This window comes from Engystomops pustulosus, chromosome 2 (assembly GCF_040894005.1).
Source record: "Engystomops pustulosus chromosome 2, aEngPut4.maternal, whole genome shotgun sequence".
Classification (NCBI taxonomy): Eukaryota; Metazoa; Chordata; class Amphibia; order Anura; family Leptodactylidae; genus Engystomops; species Engystomops pustulosus.
In genome coordinates, this window is record NC_092412.1 from 163,261,820 (window position 1) to 163,286,801 (window position 24,982).

The following is a 24,982-nucleotide window of genomic DNA, read 5'->3' on the forward strand; positions in this document are numbered from 1 at the left end:
CCCCGCAATGTATGAAGTGTAATAAAGTTTATGAAGCCATGTATTTTTGTGGGAGTGGCAGGTTCCTACTCAGAATATGTCAATACAATCAAACATGGATAATCAATAATTTTTTTTTTTTTTTTTTTTTAACAATCCTGTTTTACATCTCACAGACATTGATGAATGCTCCTTTGATCGGACATGTGATCATATGTGTGCAAACTCTCCTGGCAGCTTCCAATGTTTGTGTCATAAAGGCTACTCACTATATGGAATCACTCACTGTGGAGGTAACTATGCATACTGTGTTTTCATTTTAATACCCAGTAGCAAATGTGTATAATGAAGTAAACTATTTTAAAAAGAGCTTTCATGAATTGTATAGCTCAGACTACATGCTTGACATGTTTTCTACATGTTCGAAAATCACACAAAATTTTACTCACAGGTTCAGAACATTATTTGTAGAGATGGGCGAATCGATTTTAACAATTCTAAATTCGTTTAATATTTCAGGAAAACGAAATCCGAAGTTTATAGTTATTCGTGGGAATGAATTTCGAGTTAAAAATAAAATATAATAATTTTTTTTACCCTCTTTATTAGCAAAATGGCCGCAAGCACAACGTGTCACATGGGGCAGAGAACTCTGGGGAGAAGAAAGGAACATGGCGGTAGAGTTCCTCACTGTATGGGGGTAGTGTTCCTCACTGTATGGCTGTATTCTTCACTGCATGGCGGTAGTGTCCCTCACTGTATAGCGGTAGTGTCCCTCACTGTATGGTGGTAGTGTCCCTCACTGTATGGCGGTAGTGTCCCTCAGTGTACGGGGCTAGTGTCCCACACTGTATGGGGCTAGTGTCCCTCACTGTATGGCGGTAGTGTTCCTCACTGTATGGGGGTAGTGTTCCTCTCTGTATGGGGGTAGTGTATCTCTCTGTATGGAGGAAGTGTCCCTCTCTGTATGGGGGAAGTGTCCCTCTCTGTATGGCGGTAGTGTCCCTCACTGTATGGGGGTAGTGTCCCTCACTGTATTGGCGGTAGTGTCCCTCAATTGATGGCCTTAGTGTCCCTCAATGGATGGCCTTAGTGTCCCTCACTGTGGGGCGGTAGTGTCCCTCACTGTATGGCGGTAGTGTCCCACACTGTATGGCGGTAGTGTCCCTCACTGTACGGGGCTAGTGTCCCTCACTGTACGGGGCTAGTGTCCCACACTGTACGGGGCTAGTGTCCCACACTGTACGGGGCTAGTGTCCCACACTGTATGGGGCTAGTGTCCCACACTGTATGGGGCTAGTGTCCCACACTGTATGGGGCTAGTGTCCCACACTGTATGGGGCTAGTGTCCCACACTGTATGGGGCTAGTGTCCCACACTGTATGGGGCTAGTGTCCCACACTGTATGGCGGTAGTGTCCCTCACTGTATGGCGGTAGTGTCCCTCACTGTATGGCGGTAGTGTCCCTCACTGTATGGCGGTAGTGTTCCTCACTGTATGGCGGTAGTGTTCCTCACTGTATGGGGGTAGTGTTCCTCTCTCTATGGGGGTAGTGTTCCTCTCTCTATGGGGGTAGTGTCCCTCTCTGTATGGAGGTAGTGTATCTCTCTGTATGGAGGTAGTGTATCTCTCTGTATGGAGGAAGTGTCCCTCACTGTATGGGGGTAGTGTCCCTCACTGTATGGCAGTAGTGTCCCTCACTGTATGGCAGTAGTGTCCCTCAATTGATGGCCTTAGTGTCCCATAATGGATGGCCTTAGTGTCCCTCACTGTATTGCGGTAGTGTCCCTCACTGTATGGCGGTAGTGTCCCACACTGTATGGCGGTAGTTTTCCTCAGTGTATGGGGGTAGTGTTCCTCACTGTATGGGGGTAGTGTCCCTCACTGTATGGCAGTAGTGTAACTCACTGTATGGCGGCAGTGTCCCTCACTGTATGGCGGCAGTGTCCCTCACTGTATGGCGGTAGTGTCCCACACTGTATGGCGGTAGTGTTCCTCAGTGTATGGCGGTAGTGTTCCTCACTGTATGGGGGTAGTGTCCCTTACTGTATGGCGGTAGTGTAACTCACTGTATGGCGGCAGTGTCCCTCACTGTATGGCGGTAGTGTCCCTCACTGTATGGCGGTAGTGTCCCTCACTGTATGGCGGCAGTGTCCCTCACTGTATGGCGGCAGTGTCCCTCAATGTATGGCAGTAGTTTCCCCCACTGTATGGCGGCAGTGTCCCCCACTGTATGGCGGCAGTGTCCCCCACTGTATGGCGGCAGTGTCCCCCACTGTATGGCGGCAGTGTCCCCCACTGTATGGCGGCAGTGTCCCCCACTGTATGGCGGTAGTGTTCCTCACTGTATGGCGGTAGTGTCCCCCACTGTATGGCGGTAGTGTTCTTCAATGTATGGCGGTAGTATCCCCCACTGTATGGCGGCAGTGTCCCCCACTGTATGGCGGCAGTGTCCCCCACTGTATGGCGGCAGTGTCCCCCACTGTATGGCGGTAGTGTCCCCCACTGTATGGCGGTAGTGTTCCTCACTGTATGGCGGTAGTGTCCCCCACTGTATGGCGGTAGTGTTCTTCAATGTATGGCGGTAGTATCCCTCAATGTATGGCGGCAGTGTCCCCCATTGTATGGCGGCAGTGTCCCCCACTGTATGGCGGCAGTGTCCCCCACTGTATGGCGGCAGTGTCCCCCACTGTATGGCGGTAGTGTCCCCCACTGTATGGCGGTAGTGTTCCTCACTGTATGGCGGCAGTGTCCCCCACTGTATGGCGGTAGTGTCCCCCACTGTATGGCGGTAGTGTCCCCCACTGTATGGCGGTAGTGTCCCCCACTGTATGGCGGTAGTGTTCCTCGTTGTATAGTGGAAGGGATACCAAATTTGTATAGGTTTTATAATGTTTTCATACATTTACAAAATTTAAAACCTCCTGTCCATTTTTTTTTTTTTATTTTGCCATCTTCGAAGACTTTTTTTTTTTTTTTTTTTATACTTTGGTGTACGTATCTGTGGGTGGTGTCATTTTTTGCAACTTTTGATTGAATGTTTTCATTGCTATCATTTTAAAGACTGTACGAAATTTTGATCACTTTTTATTGAATGTTTTATATTTTTCAAAATGGCAAAAAAGTGCCATTTTTTACTTTGGGAGCTATTTTCCGTTACGGGGTTAAACGCAGTGAAAAACCATTATATTATATTATTTATAGATCGACGATAGCTATTGGGGCAGATTTATCAAGCAGTCTGAAAGTCAGAATATTTCTAGTTGCCCATGGCAACCAATCACAGCTCGGCTTTCATTTCACCAGTGCTCATGAATATTTTAAAGGGGAGCTGTGATTGGTTGCCATGGGCAATTGGAAATATTCTGACTTTCAGACTGCTTGATAAATCTGCCCCAATGTGTTTATGATTTTTACTGTTTATTTATTTTTATATCAGTAATAGGGAGAGGGGGGTGATTTGAATTTTTAGGGATTTTTATAATTTTTTTTAACTTTCTGTCATGGCGACGGAAGCAACGATCCTTGGCGTGGGCTCATCCATCTTTTTGAAGCCGCAGGCAGCTTTTCTGGCGGCGTTCTGTGGGTTAACACCCTTGATCGGTGCTAGCACCGACCACGGATGTTACAGGTAAGCGTTTGCTGCCACACATGTGTGGCACCAATCCGGGCCACACACCGCAAAAAGATAGAACATGCTCTATCTTTCTGTGAGTGTGCAGCCGCGCGCCGCTGTTCTCTATGGAGGGAGGAGGGGTCACCTCCTCCTCTCCTCCACCACACGGCGGTATGCCTGCACGGCAGCCATACTGGGTGTAAATGCACCCTAAGTTACAGAAATATTGGACTGGTCAGTAGTGGGGAGGGAGGAAATACCAAAGAAAGTAGCAGAAGAATGAAAAACAGTATACAGGCGGTCCCCTACTTAAGGACACCCGACTTACAGACAACCCATAGTTACAGACAGACCCCTCTGCCCACTGTGACCTCTGGTGAAGCTTTCTGGATGCTTTACTATAGTCCCAGACTGCAATGATCAGCTGTAAGATGCCTGTAATGAAGCTTTATTGATAATTCTTGGTCCAATTACACCAAAAATTTTGAAACTCCAATTGTCACTGGGGCAAAAGAAAAAAAATTGTCTAGAACTTCCATTATAAAATATACAGTTTCGACTTACATACAAATTCAACTTAAGAACAAACCTCCAGACCCTATCTTGTATGTAACCCGGGGACTGCCTGTAATTTGAAGATGTAGGTACTAAATAGGTTCTTAAACTATCTTTAAGGGGAACCCGTCTTTTACATGACATGTAAAACAGATTTCAATAGACCCTGGCATAATGATTTCAAAAATGCCTTTGTCATGCATCTGGCTCCCTGCCAGCAGTGTGGGAAGGGTAGGAATGTTCAAATTGCTTACGGAGTTGAGGCATAAACAAGGGCAGGAGGAGGCATTGAGGCATTGGAAATTCAGATGCATAACAAAGGCATTTTTATATCAACATTTATTTCAACTATTTGAGCCTGTCATCATATACAAATGACTTCCCTAAAAGATTATTATTTTTTGAAAATAGATACACTGCAAAGGAAGATTCTCCCCCACCCTTTTTTAATCACACCCTGTGTTTTATGGTGACCTGTAGAAACTTGTTATAACCAAAAAGAAAGAAAGAAAAACTTTCATGTTTCTTTGCAATTTTTATAAGCTCCTTAAGACAACGCTGCAAGGTTGAAAATATCAAGGAAGGAAGGGAAAATAAAATAAAGTCCATAAAAAAATGGCATACAGTCCCAAATTTGTATATTAAACTTATAAGTACTACATATACTATGGGCAATTGAGATTGAGCTTCGTGCTTGCATTTATTTGTATAGTGGTACAAATTCTTTTACGGTATAGTGTGTATAAGGCATTACAAAGTAAAAAGTATGAGGTGTACTGTATCTAGCTCCCTTTCTGCAAACTTGCAATAACTTAGTGTAATTAAATGCAACTGAATGGGTCACATTTACTTACCCATCCGGAGGAGTTCACAAAAGTGCATTGTCCGACGATAATGCACTGTGCCGCGATTCACTAAGATTGTGTCGCTTCCCTGCTCAGGTCTAACAGAGTTTACCTTCTTCTACCTGGTGCATGCGGGTGCTTGATCTTGCGACAAAATTTGAAAGTTAAATCTTGCGCTCAGTCCGAATCAGTCGGATCATCCGACGACACGCTCCTGATTTCTGTCACATGAAAACCAGCGCAGCTGCGCCAGAATCCGATCATGTGTGACACAATCCCCTGTTAAATACCTGTCGAAACCATGATAACAATCCCCGAAAACGACTGAAAATCTGATGAAAGTGCGTCTGCAGACCCTTAGAGAATAAACCCCAAAATCTTTTCTCTGAATGTGAAAGGGCTAGATTCTCCTGTGAAAATATTTTTGGCATGGAAATCAATTAGATTATCAAACTACAACTACAGCCTTCAAGATTTTACAATAAATTTCTGACAGTGTTACACTCACATACAAATAAAAAAAGCAGGAGTATTGATTGCAATAAGTTTTAAAATAGATAGAAAGGAATATGGCATACACACACACACACACACATTATATATATAACTGTAGAAGGAAATTTTCAGAATACAGTGTATACATTTGTAAATTTATATGCCCCGAATAAAGGTCAAACCTGATTTATGCAAACAATATATAAAAAAGGAGCAGGAAATTCAACTAAATCAACTACTAAGTGAAATAAAGCTCTTAGAACAACAACATAAAAAACCTAAGGCGTCAACAACGCATGAATTATATTGGCTGGACAAAAATTACGGGTATTGATGATTAATGAATAAAGTAAAAACCTAAAGGGGTATTCCCACTAAGACAAGATTCTTAAATAAACACAGGATTCATACATCTCATGAATAGTTTCTCCTCCCTGCCTCCTGCCCTTTCCCCTTGCATTACAAGACAAGCTCACACACAGACACTTCCTTCCGGCAACCAGCATCATGCAGAGACTTACGTTACAAGCTACAGATAAGAAAAGGTCTTTATCCGGGGAAGGGGGGCACTCTTTGTGTGTTTATAGTTCATATGTAGCACAGTTGATAGTGTTTGTTATAGCTCAGACGTAGCAGTGCTGAAGTGTGTGATCGTGTGTTATATGCATCTCATGGATCTCATCATTTTTCATCTCTGATCCGTCTCATCTCTCTTTTTCTTCAGATGCTAGTAGAATGTTCAGAAGCTAAATAAAAGTGTAGATAAAACTGGACCCTGATATTATAAGCACATTGTCAGCAAACAGTATCTCACAGCACTACAAGGATCATGAAGTGTCTGCTAACAGTGTGCCCACCCGCACTCTGGAATCTTACACTGATCATCACTGAGTGATAGGAGCTAAAAAAGAAAGGGGTTAAAATTATCTTTGTTGTGTAAATAACACTATTCTTCATGGATAATCCCCTTTAAAGAAATTAAAGTGCAACAATATACTTTGGGAGATAAAGTTGAAAATTTAGTGTATAATCCAGAAGAAATTGCAACAGCAAAGCAAAATACATAGAAGAATTTATTTAAAAAATTAATCTGCCAGTTCTAAATGTTAACCAAAATCTAATCTTAAATGCTCCAATTAGTGAACATGAAGTATTAAAAACTATAAAGTCTTTCAAAGTGAATAAGGCCCCTGGGCCCAATGAGCTCATCAATGAATATTATAAAACATTAACATCAATACCCTTTTTAATGAATTTGGTATGGATAGGGAAATTCCTAAAGAAATACTTCAAGCTATAATAGTTATACATAAAATCATAAACATCCTAAATTTCCAAATAATTACTGTCCAATATCAATACTAAACTCGAACCTGCAATTTTTGCCACTTTATTAGCTAGAAGAATGAGTAAGTTGATAAGAGATTTGATCCCATTTGATCAAATATATACAGGTTAGGGATGCGACTAGGCACACTATGGGGCATATTTATGAAGAACCATGCAGTCTGTACTGTATGCAGGGAGCACCAGATTCAGGATTTCTGGCACCCATTCTTCATGAATCTGGCGTTCCCTGCAGTGCCCGACAGAGTGCACCACTTTTTTTTGGTGCACCTTTAACATAGGGCTTTCAACACAATTCTGTTTGACTTTGCATGTTAAATCTGGCGCTTGGTCCAACCGAGCACCAGAATGCCCCTTGATTCCTGTCGCATGAAGACTAGTGCGCAGGCACTTCTTTAATACATGTGCATGCAACATTAGAAATAACCTGCAAAGTCCAACAGAATACTGGCGCAAGGGCCCTTGGCCCCTATATATTTAATCCAGCTTGCAAATTAAATGGGAAGCCCTAGTGCATTTCTGTCATGGAATACTGAAAAGGCATTCAACAGGGTGCACTGAAGCTTTCATGAGCAATTCTGACTAAATTAGCATTAGCAGTAAATAAAGCCATCAAATTCTGTGCTTTGTGCTTTACAAATCGTAGGGGACATATACACATATAATAATACATTACAGAGTACAGACAGACATATGGAACAATAGGAGTGAGGGCCCTGCTTACATTCTATGAATATGCAAAGACGTTTTCCAGCATGGGCCAAGGAAAACCCCACCTCTGTTGCCACCTTGTAGTGGTGCACAGGCAGTGAGAATGGATGGAATAGTGGGGACTGGGACAGAAACTCAAAAATAAGCTCGTAAGCTAATGGTATGATATCATGCACTTATTCCTATTCTTCAATCTCTAATATAATGAATTTCTTTAATACTTACTCACAAGTCTCTTATTATAAATACATCAAGGTAATTGACCTTAGTTGATTTTATTTGGAAGAAAAGGCACCCGAGAATTAGCTATAGTTGGGACAGGAGTTCATTCCATTTTTGGTTGGCATTATTACTAGAGCTGATTACAGAATCATGGAGATCAGAAAAATAAAAAAAAAATTGGGAATGTTAACAAAAAAATAAGAAATTGAGGAAAATCAACAAAAGCCCTTTTATTTAACCACATACACATGCTTGGGAAAATAGATGTAAATTCTAAGAAAATAGAAACCACTTATTACAGAGCCTTGCAATGTACCATAAAAATGTATCTAAAAGTAAATAAAAGACAAATTAAATCAACAGTGTAAATACACTCACCGGCCACTTTATTAAGTACACCATGCTAGTAACGGGTTGGACCCCCTTTAGCCTTCAGAACTGCCTCAATTCTTCGTGGCATAGATTCAACAAGGTGCTGGAAGCATTCCTCAGAGATTTTGGTCCATATTGACATGATGGCATCACAAAGTTGCCACAGATTTGTCTGCTGCACATCCATGATGCGAATCTCCCGTTCCACCACATCCCAAAGATGCTCTATTGGATTGAGATCTGGTGACTGTGGAGGCCATTTGAGTACAGTGAACTCATTGTCATGTTCAAGAAACCAGTCTGAGATGATTCCAGCTTTATGACATGGCGTATTATCCTGCTGAAAGTAGCCATCAGATGTTGGGTACATTGTGGTCATAAAGGGGTGGACATGGTCAGCAACAATACTCAGGTAGGCTGTGGCGTTGCAACGATGCTCAATTGGACCAAGGGGCCCAAAGAGTGCCAAGAAAATATTCCCCACACCATGACACCACCACCACCAGCCTGAACCGTTGATACAAGGCAGGATGGATCCATGCTTTCATGTTGTTGGCGCCAAATTCTGACCCTACCATCCGAATGTTGCAGCAGAAATCGAGACTCATCAGACCAGGCAACGTTTTTCCAATCTTCTACTGTCCAATTTCGATGAGCTTGTGCAAATTGTAGCCTCAGTTTCCTGTTCTTAGCTGAAAGGAGTGGCACCCGTTGTGGTCTTCTGCTGCTGTGGCCCATCTGCCTTAAGGTTCGACGTACTGTGCATTCAGAGATGCTCTTCTGCCTACCTTGGTTGTAACGGGTGGCGATTTGAATCACTGTTGCCTTTCTATCAGCTCGAACCAGTCTGCCCATTCTCCTCTGACCTCTGGCATCAACAAGGCATTTCCGCCCACAGAACTGCCGCTCACTGGATGTTTTTTCTTTTTCGGACCATTCTCTGTAAACCCTAGAGATGGTTGTGCGTGAAAATCCCAGTAGATCAGCAGTTTCTGAAATACTCAGACCAGCCCTTCTGGCACCAACAACCATGCCACGTTCAAAGGCACTCAAATCACCTTTCTTCCCCATACTGATGCTCGGTTTGAACTGCAGGAGATTGTCTTGACCATGTCTACATGCCTAAATGCACTGAGTTGCCGCCATGTGATTGGCTGATTAGAAATTAAGTGTTAACGAGCAGTTGGACAGGTGTACCTAATAAAGTGGCCGGTGAGTGTATAGTGTTTGTTACATTCTGAAAAAAATGAATATGAAAATTCTATTATTTACTTTGAGTTAATAGCTAAGAAGGTTAAATATAAACTAAATTATGGGTTCTTTGTAATCTGACATGTGTCACTAACAACCTAGGATTAAAGTATCCTAGGGGATCTGAAAAATAGTAAATTTTTTTTTAAATGTGTAAAAAAATAAATACATAAAAATTCTAATTGCTTCTAATATTATATTAAAATAAGTAAACAGCAAAAGTCATAAACATGTAAGGTATCATGTCTAATTACATCTAATTACTGTTATTCCCGGCGTTTAACTCCATAACAGAAAACATTACCCGAAGTCGAAAATGGCGCTTTTTTGCCATTTTCCAAAATTAATAATTTTTTTTGTAAATGTATGAAAATATTATAAAACCTCTATAAATTTTGTATCCTTGTGATCGTATGACCAAAAGAATATAGGAAACATGTCATTTGACTCTTTACAGCTCTTTACTTTGAAAGATAAAAAAGTGAATAATGTAAATCGGAAACAAAAAAGGGCCTAGTCGTTAAGGGGTTAAACTATTAGAGTCAGCTGTTGGGAAGATTGTTTACCCTTTGACATCTTCATAGCAATTTATACAAAAGGGAAATAATATATAATGAATATATAATTATCTAATTTTGTCAGTTATTCATTAATTTAGTCATAAATTTTACACATTCACAAAAGATAAAAAAGACACAGCCCATCCGAAAATGCAATATCTCCCTAGTATGGAGACACTCCACATGTGGGCATTACATGTTGTATTGGTGCACAGTGAGGTGCAGAAGGGAAGTAAGGGCCATGCATTAGCCAGTTTTACCCTGTAGGATGTAATGGTTTTTAGTATGGGTATACTTTTGTGATTTATGAAATATTTGCTTCTCTGTTAATGCTGCCATACAAGGGCTTTTTTTTGCGGGATGAGTTGTATTTTTCAGTGATACTATTTTGGGGTGTTTTGATGAAAATGTATTAACTCTTTTTGTGGGGGAAGGAAGTTGTAAAAAAAAAACCTGTAAATGATTTTTTACTTCTTTTTTAGTGTTCACCGTATATCTTAAGGAACACGTTATCTTTATTGGATGGGTCAGTACGATTATGGCGATTCTAAATTTTTAGATATTTTTCTTTTGTTTTACTGATTTTGTAGAGAAAAACCTACTGTGGGGAAAACTTGATCATTTTTGCTTTACCATTTCCAAGTGACATAACTTTCAATTCTTTTCTATCAATCTGGTTGATCTGTTTATTGCAGGACATGTTGTACTTTATAACAGTACCATTATAGGATAGATAGGTTTTTTTGATCACTTTTTAATACATTTTATATGGGACAAGATAGGTAAAAATATAATTTTTTATGTTTTTTTACATCGTTCAACATGCCTATTCAATAATTATTTTGTATTATTGTGTGGGTCAATATACCATATATACTCGATTATAAGCCGACCCAAGTATAAGACGAGGCCCCTAATTTTACCACAAAAACCTGGTAAAAAAAATATTTTTTTACTTGATTATAAGCTGAGTTTGGGTTTTCAGCACATTTGTGGCAATACCAGATCTGTACCAGATTTGTATGTTGATTTTCACTTTTTTATATTGTATGTGAATTTTATGTGCTTTCGGCAAATTTTTATTACATTTTTATTTTATTTGTCCCACTATGAGACATGAACAAGCAATCATTCGGAGCATGCTCGACCGCAGGTGTTGCACTGGCATGTCAGCTGTAAGAAATAGCTGACACCTTATGTTTCCTGATGCCATTTCAGCTCCAGTGATGAGATGAACTAGCATCAGCTCCATGACGTACTGTTACTGCATGGAGTGCTAAATTACAGCACTCCAAGCAGTAATAGTGCAACCTGGTCTCACAGAATGTAATGATTTAGACTGAAGTTGTGGGTCAAGTTGCAGGTAATATTAGTTCCACACATCGTAGATTATGATGCAGAAAAGAGGAGAGAAAGTTCGATGTGTATATGGAAAAATGTAATATTTTATTGATTTTACAAATTTAAGTATACAGTACATAAGAGGAGTTAAAAACACTTAAAAGAGCCAGACACAGCTGGACACAGTTGAAACAGACACACTCCCCGGCCAGAATAATAAATTGCAAGTTAACAAACGAAATGTACCCACTAGATGACAGCTTGACATGTAAAGAGTACAAAGATAATGAATAAATAGAAGGCTGTCATATAATATATGTAGTGTAAAGGCAGTATAACTGCAAATAAGTTAGAAGGTAACATTACCGTTGAATCACAAGTGACCAAGAGCCAGGGAGGAGATGGAGCGACCCCACGCGTATCGCCTGTAGGACAGGCTTCCTCAGGGGATAAAATCATCCACCGCTCGTGTGCCTTTTATATACTGACTGCAGCTCAGGTGGAATGGCAGGGCGGATGTGTCGTCATCCACCAAATATAGGCACGCCCACCAGTACAACCCATAAAGCAAGATTGTTAATTAAAAAAAAGATCCTAATGTTAATAAAGTGCAGACGCTCTTTGTAAGTACCTGTAAAAAAGTAAAACTATAGAAACTGTTTCAGTGTTGACCTGGTGGAAAGCGCCTGGCCGCGTATTGCGTGTCACTTGCATTCCACCAGACCGGAAGAGAGAAGAAAGTGTTCCGGTAATATAGCTACTTGCGCATAGAGCCAAACCGGAAGTGAAACATGTGATGTCGTTGTCATGAGAACAAAGTTACCCTAGTGATAAAGCGCACAGTAAGTATAATGATGCCGTAGGGCAGTTGTAAGCTACATATATAGATCTACTTTTAAAAGTCCTGTTATACCACCTTAGTCCCTAATGAATACAGAGAAGACAATATATATTTAAAATAAATAAAGCGTCGCATCATATAAGACGGTTGACACCGAGTATGAATAAAACGTAACACCGTGCAAAGATAGCTGAAGTGAAGGACACTGAGTGCCCTAAAATGAGTCTGATAGGCATATCTCGAAGTGGACAAAGGGATCGAGTGCCTCTTTTAATCCTTTAATTTTATCCCCTGAGGAAGCCTGTCCTACAGACGATACGCGTGGGGTCGCTCCATCTCCTCCCTGGCTCTTGGTCACTTGTGATTCAACGGTAATGTTACCTTCTAACTTATTTGCAGTTATACTGCCTTTACACTACATATATTATATGACAGCCTTCTATTTATTCATTATCTTTGTACTCTTTACATGTCAAGCTGTCATCTAGTGGGTACATTTCGTTTGTTAAATTGCAATTTATTATTCCGGCCGGGGAGTGTGTCTGTTTCAACTGTGTCCAGCTGTGTCTGGCTCTTTTAAGTGTTTTTAACTCCTCTTATGTACTGTATACTTAAATTTGTAAAATCAATAAAATATTAAATTTTTCCATATACACATCGAACTTTCTCTCCTCTTTTCTGCAACAGAATGTAATGATATCAATAACTGTTTAAATATAGACAATGTCTCACTGGAAAAACGGATAACTCAGATAAAACTTAACTTTTATTTAGACGTCTATAAATAAAATTGGAAGGGACAAGCCAATTAAAAGTTAGCCATTGGGGAAAAGTATTAAATAATCTATCCGTTTCCTTATCTTATCACTAGGTGTCGTGCAAGTACAGCAGTAACACCTATCATATATGGAGCATTTAGTCAGTAGGAGATAATAATAATAATAATTCTTTATTTATATAGATTTATACAGATTACGCAGCGATGCACAAAGCATGACAAATTGGTCCCTGTCCCAATGGGGCTCACAATCTAAACAACCTAACAGTATGTTTTGGAGTGTGGAAGGAAACCGGAGTACCCGGAGGAAACCCACGCAAACACGGAGAGAACATAATAACTCTTATATAGTAGAGACGAGGGTTAATGAGAACACCAGCCTCTCTAGAAACTTTGTGATAAAAATGTCTCTTATTCCACTAGCCACCTACAACATATACTAAATCTCTCACATACATGGGCATAAAATGTGTGTCAACTCAATTGTCTCCCATGGATAAGAGTTTAATGTTTTTAGGTGTGCGTTTAGTATCTCATTGGTATGTGCATCATACTCCTATTGCTGTACACTGAGACATTTACGCTCACTATCAAATCAGTGGGTGCTCAATACATATATGCGTCCACATTTGATAGATGTGATATATAGTCAGCTGTACATATATATAACTCCATGTACATCATCATCAAGTGCATCATTATTCTCAAATGGACGATTGCCCTGTTGAGTGAATGCACACTTTGTTACTATGCACACTGTCTCATCTCAATTCACGTAGCTGTTACATGCACACTTTGGGGGATATTTATCAGGACCTCTGCGCCCTGAAATAATCGCAAATGCTAGCTTATTGCTAGCTTTTGCGATTATTTGCCTCGATCCGCCACCTTCACGCCAGTGGGGCGTGAAGGGGTGGGGTGCGGCCGGCCGAGCGGAGGTCGTGGCCAGCCGGGAAAGTCGCCGGCTGTGTCTTTTTCTACGCCAGGCCCTGCAGAAGCCTCTTGATGTATCGGGGCGGGGCTATACGCTGCGGGGCGGGGTTATACGCTGGTGCACGAGCGTCAGCGTATGATAAATATGCCCCTTTATTACTATGCACACTGGGGCACATTTACTAAGGGTCCATGAACCGCATTTTCGTCAGGTTTCCCAACTTTTTCAGTTTTGCGCCGCATTTAACTGGGGTTTTTGGCGCACACAATCAGACTTTCATGCAACACAAATCGGGGGCGTGGCCGTCAGACAACCCGACTGATTCGGACAAAGCGCAGGATTTTACATTCAAAATTGTGCTGCAAGCCATGCACTTACATGCACCGGGAAAAAGATGGTGAACTCCGGCGGACCTGAGTGGAGAAACACATGCAGGTAATTGGACGCACGATCTTAGTGTATCGCAGCAGTTACGAATCCTCGTGGGACAATGCACCTCGGGGATTGCGACAGGACGGTAAGTAAATGTGCCCCACTGTCTCTGTCTCATCTCACTTGCACACTTTGTTACTATGCACACTGGCTCTGTCTCATCTGAACGCTTTTCCCCCACATATTTATTGGGTTCATCAGGAGAGTTTAGGACATATAATGTATGATAGATAGGTCATGCTAACAAAATAACAAAAAGAACGTCGGTGCCCTGATGGTGGCGCCAGCGGTGAAATAGTCAGCCGCCTGACAGCTCTGGCAAAGCACAAAACACCCGAGCTTACAGTCTCTTTATACTTAAAAACGGAATCCTTGGAGATTCCGAAATGCATTGTGTAACCGAGACACCAATAAACAATTATGTTGTGAAGATCTCCCCGAATCACTTTTGACTACCAGTGTGCGCCGCAGTGACAACAACCCTATCACCCAATGCACTTGATCCAGATCGGTGTGGCTACTGCGTTCTGACAATCCTGTCAATGGGCAGCACCAAATAGGCACTTCACTCAAGTTTCCCACTAGTGTTAAGCCTGGTATTAGCACAACTCTGTCCAGTGAGCGTTATTCTAACCACCTCACCCAAACTTGTCCACTTTCTACAAAATACTACTCTATGAGCGCTCTCTGGTCTCTCCTTGTCCACCTTTTCTATATACATATAAAATATTTCCAAGCCCAGAGATGGCCTTGCTAAATATAGGAATAGTAGTAATACATTAAAAATAAAATTATATGGGCAGTAATTAAAATGTTTGCAGTCACAAGGTCAGAAATACATGTAGCTTCTAAGTGGAATGAATTAGCATCCCTAAATGTGAGGCTATAATTTAAAGATTAGACACTGTATGAATTTATAAAAATAATCTGACCGGAGCTCCTTTTAAGTCTTTTCAATGTTCTTTGACAAATCCACGGTATCGTTCCAATTTCACTCCTTAGGAACTTCTCTGTTGTAGCTCCACACAAATAGGCATCAAGATGAGAATAGACTACTGTTCAGACGATTCAGCTGCACTTTCCTATATCTCGTAACCACTCAAGCAATTACGGGGCTACTGTAGAAAAGATTTAGGCAGCAATAGTGTAATATGTCCAACCAAGTAAAAATTTATTCAGATAAAAACATACAAAACCAAAGTAAAAATGTGCATATAAAAATCGACCATGCGGACGCCAGTCTCGCTAGTTCGCCCGACCCAGGGTTTCGCTACCACGGCTTCTTCCGGGGCGTTGCTGGCTATTGTCCTCAGGGCCGGTTCTAGACAAAGTGGGGCCCCAAAGTAAAACTATTTTATGACCAGTCACAGTCAGTAAGGGACCCCCCCTCCCCCCAGTATGGTAAAACAAACTGTAATTTTGGAGAATTTTATAGGAGATAGATAGATGATAAGGAGATTGATGGGCAGCATGGTGGCTCAGTGGTTAGCACTACAGCCTTGCAGCGCTGGTCAACATCTGCAAAGAGTTTTTATGTTCTCTCTGTGTCTGAGTGGGTTTCCTCCGGGTCCTCTGGTTTCCTCCCACACTCCAAAAAATTACTGGTAGGTTGATTAGACTGTGAGGCCCATTGGGGAGAGGGACCGATATTTTCTCAAACCAGACACTTGCCCCATTTTCAAAATTGCATCAAAGAGTTTATAGACAAAGGCGCTTTCATGCAACTTTGATTCGAACTGATACATTTTACAAAAAATACTTAAAATTTGACTTTGATGGCAACAAATGTGCTCCAAACAGAAAATATTTACCTTCACATCTCCTACATGTAATAGATGGAAATGTGTAGAGTTCACAAATGTCCCACATTGATCTATTCACATTAATAAATCCACATAATATCACTAAAACTGTAATAACTAGATATCTTTTTTCAGCTAGAAATTTTTACACAGTCACAACCTGCAAAATATATTAATAAAACAGAATAAAAAATAAAGGCGCCATAAAACCTATAGAATTTTGAAAGCAGAGAACCAGGCCATGCATTTGGCAATTAACATTCAAAATTTCCTCTAAAATATGTACAAATCCAGAATACTTATATAAAGAAAATCTACTTTCCTAAAACAGTAAGTTGTGAGGAGATCATACATACCCCACACCAATATACAGTATTCACCAAAATATGCAGCAAATGGAACTGCAGAAAATGCACACAGATATATAGTATCATTGTATGTTCCTTACACAATGGTCACCCAAATAAATAACTATATATCCATAAACCGAGCTAATGCGATAATAAAGTCACGTTTAGATTTGCGCCATTGTACCCTCCGCGCTTCATAAGAATATGAGTGAGAACGTCATAACATAGGTGTAAGTGATGGAGGATGGTGAGAAATAAAAACTTTATTCCAGAACATGTGTGTGGTTTTGGTGTTACATATAACTTTATGGACATGTTCTGGGTCGCGGTGTTAATATATAATAGCGACATCAGGCGAAGATGATCGAATGTGCATCATATCAGTCAATTTTCCCAACAAAATAAACTATCACAAAGTAAAAGGGAATAAGAGAGAAAGTGTGTTCTCAGATAGTTCTGGATGGAGAAGGGTTAAAAACATAAACATTAGTTGATATTATTCCTTCTCAAAATGTAGTAAGATATAAAGTGAATATTTCCATTATCTGTAAGGTGCAGCAGCTCCTGTGTCCACCAAATGCTCCCTGCAGTCTGATGGCTAACAATCTGGAGGGGGATACATTTCAGAGGGCTGTACCTCTGGCTCTGTGACACATAGAACCTCACTTCTTTTTTCTTATGGAAGAAGAGAGTCTCCTCTTTTATATGAATCTAAATTTGTGATACTAAGTTTTAGGAAAATGGAAATAATAACTGTTGAACTGCCATTGGGAGTGATTTTTATATATAAAAACGGCACCTGATATTCTCATTTTAAACCTGAATATCTCTGGATCCATGGCACCTAGAAACAAAATTCAAGATTCATTTGAAAGAAGAGATTCTGGGCAATTGCCACCTTTGCCTACCCATAGCGCCGGCTCTGATTGTCCTTCGGGTCTATTTTATATCAACCTTAAGACCCAGTTACATTCCTTTATTTTAGTAAAAACATTTTTGTATAACATCTAGAGATGAGCGAACATACTCGTCCGAGCTTGATGCTTGATCGAGCATTAGCGTACTCGTAACTGCTCGTTGCTCGGACGAATACTTCGCCCGCTCGAGAAAATGGCAGCTCCCGCCGTTTTGCTTTTTGGCGGCCAGAAACAGAGCCAATCACAAGCCAGGAGACTCTGAACTCCAGTGTTAGGCAGGAGTGATTCAACAAGAACCCAACAGCCCTTCTTAGGGCTACAATAACGTTATACTTTTTTTTTTATTTGCTTGTGGCTGGGCTTGCTGGCACTAGTAGTGCAGCTAGTACCATATTGTGAGGAATTTGCAGGGGGACTTGCTACCGTTGTGTTTAGCTCTTAGTGACACACATATCCACCTCAAACACCAAAGTGGGAAAATTTATTAGGGGTTTGATTTCAATTAGGCACAGTCTGCCAGTTTCTTTTTATTTTACGTTTATTTTTTTCATAACTCAGTGTCATCTCATCTTGCATAGTAGTGTGCTTTCATACTTGGCTAGAAAATAGCCATAGGAGAATCCAAACGGCTTACTTACGCCTACAGTAGCGTTATATATATTTGATTTCTGGTTGATCTGCTGGTGGCTGTCCTTGCTGCAGTGCATCTACTAGCAAATTGTGAGCAATTTGGAGTGAGACTTGCGACCGCTGTGTTTTGCGCTTAGTGACGCACATATCCATCGCAAAGACCGAAGTGGGAAAATTTATTAGGGCCCGGGGTTGTATTTCAATTAGGCACAGTCTGCCATTTCCTTTTTTATTTTACGTTTATTTTTTTCATAACTCAGCGTCATCTCATCTGGCATAGTAGTGTGCTTTCATACTTGGCTAGAAAATAGCCATAGGAGAATCCAAACGGCTTACTTACGCCTACAGTAGCGTTATATATATTTGATTTCTGGTTGATCTGCTGGTGGCTGTACTTGCTGCAGTGCATCTACTAGCAAATTGTGAGCAATTTGGAGTGAGACTTGCGACCGCTGTGTTTTGCGCTTAGTGACGCACATATCCATCGCAAAGACCGAAGTGGGAAAATTTATTAGGGCCCGGGGTTGTATTTCAATTAGGCACAGTCTGCCATTTCCTTTTTTATTTTACGTTTATTTTTTTCATAACTCAGCGTCATCTCATCTGGCATAGTAGTGTGCTTTCATACTTGGCTAGAAAATAGCCATAGGAGAATCCAAACGGCTTACTTACGCCTACAGTAGCGTTATATATATTTGATTTCTGGTTGATCTGCTGGTGGCTGTACTTGCTGCAGTGCATCTACTAGCAAATTGTGAGCAATTTGGCGTGAGACTTGCGACCGCTGTGTTTTGCGCTTAGTGACGCACATATCCATCGCAAAGACCGAAGTGGGAAAATTTATTAGGGCCCGGGGTTGTATTTGAATTAGGCACAGTCTGCCATTTCCTTTTTTATTTTACGTTTATTTTTTTCATAACTCAGCGTCATCTCATCTGGCATAGTAGTGTGCTTTCATACTTGGCTAGAAAATAGCCATAGGAGAATCCAAACGGCTTACTTACGCCTACAGTAGCGTTATATATATTTGATTTCTGGTTGATCTGCTGGTGGCTGTACTTGCTGCAGTGCATCTACTAGCAAATTGTGAGCAATTTGGAGTGAGACTTGCGACCGCTGTGTTTTGCGCTTAGTGACGCACATATCCATCGCAAAGACCGAAGTGGGAAAATTTATTAGGGCCCGGGGTTGTATTTCAATTAGGCACAGTCTGCCATTTCCTTTTTTATTTTACGTTTATTTTTTTCATAACTCAGCGTCATCTCATCTGGCATAGCAGTGTGCTTTCATACTTGGCTAGAAAATAGCCATAGGAGAATCCAAACGGCTTACTTACGCCTACAGTAGCGTTATATATATTTGATTTCTGGTTGATCTGCTGGTGGCTGTACTTGCTGCAGTGCATCTACTAGCAAATTGTGAGCAATTTGGAGTGAGACTTGCGACCGCTGTGTTTTGCGCTTAGTGACGCACATATCCATCACAAAGACCGAAGTGGGAAAATTTATTAGGGCCCGGGGTTGTATTTCAATTAGGCACAGTCTGCCATTTCCTTTTTTATTTTACGTTTATTTTTTTCATAACTCAGCGTCATCTCATCTGGCATAGCAGTGTGCTTTCATACTTGGCTAGAAAATAGCCATAGCAATAGGATAGCATCGTTTGGTTTTAAAAACTAAAAAACACAAAAAAAAAACAAAAAAAACAAAAAAAAGTTAAAAAAAAATTTCAAGTTATAACTCTCATTTTCAAAATGTTTAACCCGAGGGTTAGGGGTAGAGGACGAGGGCGGGGACGTGGGCGTCCAACTACTGCAGGGGTCAGAGGCCGTGGTCCTGGGCGGGGTGAGACACCACCTGCTTATGAGGGAGCAGGGGAACGCCGCAGAGCTACACTCCCTAGGTTCATGTCTGAAGTTACTGGGACTCGTGGTAGAGCACTGTTGAGGCCAGAACAGTGCGAACAGGTGATGTCGTGGATTGCCGACAATGCTTCGAGCAATTTGTCCACCAGTCAGTCTTCCACGCAGTCCACCCATGTCACCGAAATCGGCACTCCTCCAGCTCCTGCACCTCAGCCTCCTCCCCCCCAGTCTGCCCCCTCCCAGGAAAATTTTGGCATTTGAACCGGCATACTCTGAGGAACTGTTTTCTGGACCCTTCCCACAGTCACAAACCACTTGTCCGGTTGCTGCTGAGCAATTTTCCGATGCCCAGGTTTTCCACCAGTCGCAGTCTGTGGGTGATGATGACCTTCTTGACGTAGTGGAAGGTGTGTTTAAAGAGGTGTCCGACGATGAGGAGACACGGTTGTCAGACAGTGGGGAAGTTGTTGTCAGGGCAGGAAGTCCGAGGGGGGAGCAGACTGAGGGATCGGAGGATGATGAGGTGACAGACCCAAGCTGGGTTGATTGGCCGGGTGAACACAGTGCTTCTGAGACGGAGGAGAGTCCTCGACCAGAACAGGTTGGAAGAGGCAGTGGTGGGGCCAGACGGAGAGGCAGGGCCAGAGCAGGTGCATCAGCGCCAAATGTGTCACGTAGTGAAGCTCCCGTGGCAAGGGCTCCCGCGGCGAGGGCTAGATTTTCAGAAGTCTGGAGGTTCTTTAAGGAAACACCGGATGACCGACGGACTGTGGTGTGCAACCTTTGCCAAACCAGGATCAGCAGGGGTTCCACCACTAATAGCTTAACTACCACCAGTATGCGCAGGCATATGAATGCTAAACACCCCACTCAGTGGCACCAAGCCCGTTCACCTCCGGCCGTGCACACCACTGCTCCTTCCCCTGTTTCAGCTGATAGTCAGCCCCGTGCCCAGGACCCTGGCACAAAAACCCCATCGTCGCCTCCACGATCCTCCACAGCATCCACCAGCGTTCAGCTCTCCATACCCCAGACGCTGGAGCGGAAACGCAAATATAGTGCAACCCACCCGCACGCCCAAGCCCTTAATGTCCACATCTCCAGATTGCTCAGCCTGGAGATGCTGCCCTATAGGCTGGTAGAGACCGAGGCCTTTCGCAACCTCATGGCGGCGGCCGCCCCTCGGTATTCGGTCCCCAGCCGCCACTACTTTTCCCGATGTGCCGTCCCAGCCCTGCACCAGCACGTGTCAGACAACATCATCCGTGCCCTGACCAACGCCGTTTCTGACAAGGTCCACCTGACCACGGACACGTGGACGAGTGCTGCCGGGCAGGGCCACTATATATCGCTGACGGCACATTGGGTTAACTTGGTGGAGGCTGGGACCGAGTCTGACCCTGCGGCTGGTCATATACTGCCGACGCCAAGGATTGCGGGGCCTACCTCGGTCCAGGTGTTTCAGACCTACTATGCCTCCTCCTCCTCCCACCCCTCCTCCACCTCCTCCTCCGAACTACCATCCGTGGGCATGGCGCCATCAGTCGCTAGCTCTAGGCACAGCAGCAGTGCTGTCGCTAAGCGACAGCAGGCGGTGCTCAAACTGCTGAGCCTAGGCGATAAAAGGCACACCGCCCAAGAACTATTACAGGGCATCACGGCGCAGACTGATCTGTGGCTGGCACCGCTGAACCTGAAGCCAGGCATGGTTGTGTGTGACAACGGCCGTAACCTGGTGGCGGCTCTGCAACTCGGCAGACTGACACATGTGCCATGCCTGGCCCATGTGTTAAATCTGATAGTTCAGCGTTTCCTCAAGACATACCCCAATCTGTCTGATTTGCTCACGAAGGTGCGCCGCATCTGTGCGCATTTCAGGAAGTCCAGCACAGATGCTGCCACTCTCAGGGCAGCGCAGCGCCGCCTCCAATTGCCCGCTCACCGACTGTTGTGCGACGTGCCCACGAAGTGGAATTCAACACTGACCATGTTATCCAGAGTTTACCAGCAGCGCTGAGCGATTGTAGATTGCCAGATGTCAACTTCCACCAGAACTGGTAGTCAGGTCAGTCAGCTTCCTCAAGTCTACAATGAGGAGTGGACGTGGATGTCTGATATCTGTCAGGTGCTGAGTAACTTTGAGGAGTCAACACAGATGGTCAGTGGCGATGCCGCCATCATCAGCCTCACCATCCCGCTGCTTGGCCTGTTGAAAAACTCTCTGATCAGCATGAAGTCGGAAGCTTTGCGCTCGTCACAAGAGACGGGGGAAGAAGATTCCCTTGTTGATAGCCAAAGCACCCTTAGGTCTGTTTCTCAGCGCATATCGGAGGAGGTGGAGGTGGAGGAGGAGGAAGAGGAGGAGAATGTTGGCGAGACACAAGAGGGGACCATTGTTGAGTCCTTCACTGTTCAGCGTGTATGGGCAGAAGAAGAGGAGTTGGAGGAGTTGGAGGAGGAGGAAATGGACAGTCAGGCCAGTGAGGGGAGTGAATTCTTACGCGTTGGTACTCTGGCGCATATGGCAGATTTCATGCTAGGCTGCCTATCCCGTGACCCTCGCGTTCAAAGAATTTATTCCAGCACCGATTACTGGGTGTTCACTCTCCTGGACCCACGGTACAAGCAAAATCTTTCCACTCTCATCCCTGGAGAGGAAAGGAGTGTGAGAATGCATGAATACCAGCAGGCCCTGGTGCACAAGCTGAAACAGTATTTCCCTTCTGACAGCGCTAGCGGCAGAGTGCGTAGGTCTGCGGGACAAGTAGCGAGGGAGAGTAGGCGAGCAGGCAGCTTGCCCAGCACTGGCAAGGGTACGCTTTACAAGGCTTTTGCCAGCTTTATGTCACCCCAGCAAGACACTGTCACCTGTCCCCAGTCTCGGCAGAGTAGGGCTGATCTTTACAGAAAGATGGTGAGGGAGTACGTAACTGACCATACCATCGTCCTAAATGATCACATTTACTGGGTTTCAAAGCTGGACATGTGGCACGAACTGGCGCTGTACGCCTTGGAGGTTCTTGCCTGCCCTGCCGCTAGCGTCTTGTCCGAGCGGGTTTTCAGTGCAGCTGGTGGCATCATCACCGATAAGCGTACACACCTGTCGACTGACAGCGCTGACAGGCTGACGCTTATTAAGATGAATAAAGCCTGGATTTCTCATAATTTCCAATCTCCACCAGGTGAAGGAAGCTCAACCTGAATAATTTATCCACTCCTCCTCCTCCTCATTTTCCTCCTTCTCCTCCTCTTTGTAGAGTAAAGCAGAGGAAACTGGCTATTTTTTGACAGGGCCCACTGGCTCTAGCTATAGTACTTTATGCATTTAATTTTTCTGGAGGGCCACCGACCCGGTCCTCTGTTTTAAACAATTTTTGGGAGTGCCACATACAGGCACTCAATCTATTCAATTTTTCTGGAGGGCCACCTACCTGCTCCTCTGGTTTGAAAAGTTTTTTGGACTGCCACATACAGGCACTCAATCTATTCCATTTTTCTGGAGGGCCACCTACCTGCTCCTCTGGTTTGAAAACTTTTTTGGACTGCCACATACAGGCACTCAATCTATTTCATTTTTCTGGAGGGCCACCTACCTGCTCCTCTGGTTTGAAAACTTTTTTGGACTGCCACATACAGGCACTCAATCTATTCAATTTTTCTGGAGGGCCACCTACCTGCTCCTCTGGTTTGAAAACTTTTTTGGACTGCCACATACAGGCACTCAATCTATTCCATTTTACTGGAGGGCCACCTACCTGCTCCTCTGGTTTGAAAAGTTTTTTGGACTGCCACATACAGGCACTCAATCTATTCAATTTTTCTGGAGGGCCACCTACCTGCTCCTCTGGTTTGAAAACTTTTTTGGACTGCCACATACAGGCACTATCCAAATTAAATTGTCTCCATAGCAGCCTCCACACGTTGTCTCCATTGCTACCTCCAAAAGTCGTCCATATAGCTGCCTCCATACATCGTCCCCTTATCAAACGAGGTGTGTCAGGCAGAAATTTGGGTTGTTTTCATGGATTCCACATCAAAGTTGTTAACTTTGTCGCCACCCTGCTGTGTTATCCACAAAATATACTGGCAAACTTTTATCATTTACCAATATTATTTCAGCGCTTCTTGCGCATCTGTTTACATTCCCCTCACCCGCCATATCCTAAACTTATAAGAACGCTACTACACTTGATCTTATACAAAAGGTTCTAAGAAGTGCTGTTTGGGGAGTAGCCTAGAGACAGGGGCTTGGATTGGCGAAAGCTCGCCTGGCAGCGGAGCGCCAGCTCCATGCGCATCATGCGCTTCTTGCGCATCTGTTTACATTCCCCTCACCCGCCATATCCCAAACTTATAAGAACGCTACTACACTTAACTTGGTGCAGGCTGGGACCGAGTCTGACCCGGGGGCTAGTCATATACTGCCGACGCAGAGAATTGCGGGGCCTACCTCGGTCCAGGTCTCAAAGGCCTAGTATACCTCCTCCTCCTCCGAATTACCATCCGTGGCCATGGCGCCATCAGTCGGTAGCTCTAGGCACAGCAGCAGTGCCGTCGCTAAGCGACAGCAGGCGGTGCTCAAACTGCTGAGCCTAGGCGATAAAAGGCACACCGCCCAAGAGCTATTACAGGGCATTCCACATCAAACTTGTTAACTTTGTCGCCACCCTGCTGTGTAATCCACAAAATATACTGGCAAACTTTTATCATTTACCGATATTATTTCAGCGCTTCTTGCGCATCTGTTTACATTCCCCTCACCCGCCATATCCCAAACTTATAAGAACGCTACTACACTTGATCTTATACAAAAGGTTCTTAGAAGTGCTGTTTGGGGAGTAGCCTAGAGACAGGGGCTTGGATTGGCGAAAGCTCACCTGGCAGCGGAGCGCCAGCTCCATGCGCATCATGCGCTTCTTGTGCATCTGTTTACATTCCCCTCACCCGCCATATCCCAAACTTATAAGAACGCTACTACACTTGATCTTATACAAAAGGTTCTTAGAAGTGCTGTTTGGGGAGTAGCCTAGAGACAGGGGCTTGGATTGGCGAAAGCTCGCCTGGCAGCGGAGCGCCAGCTCCATGCCAAGATCCAACTAACATAGTTTTAACTGCAGCACCTTTAATCTACTACTAGTTC

At 43.3% G+C, this 24,982-nt stretch overlaps 1 protein-coding gene across 1 annotated transcript in view; it reads left to right on the forward strand.

Annotated features, from left to right (window-relative positions):
• The window catches only part of SCUBE3 (signal peptide, CUB domain and EGF like domain containing 3), a 378,535-nt gene that overhangs the window by 146,500 nt on the left and 207,053 nt on the right, over positions 1 to 24,982 (forward strand). The window contains exon 10 of the mRNA XM_072137190.1: positions 156 to 272. Coding sequence (XP_071993291.1) covers positions 156 to 272 — 117 coding nt within the window. The remainder of the gene's footprint in view (positions 1 to 155; positions 273 to 24,982) is intronic.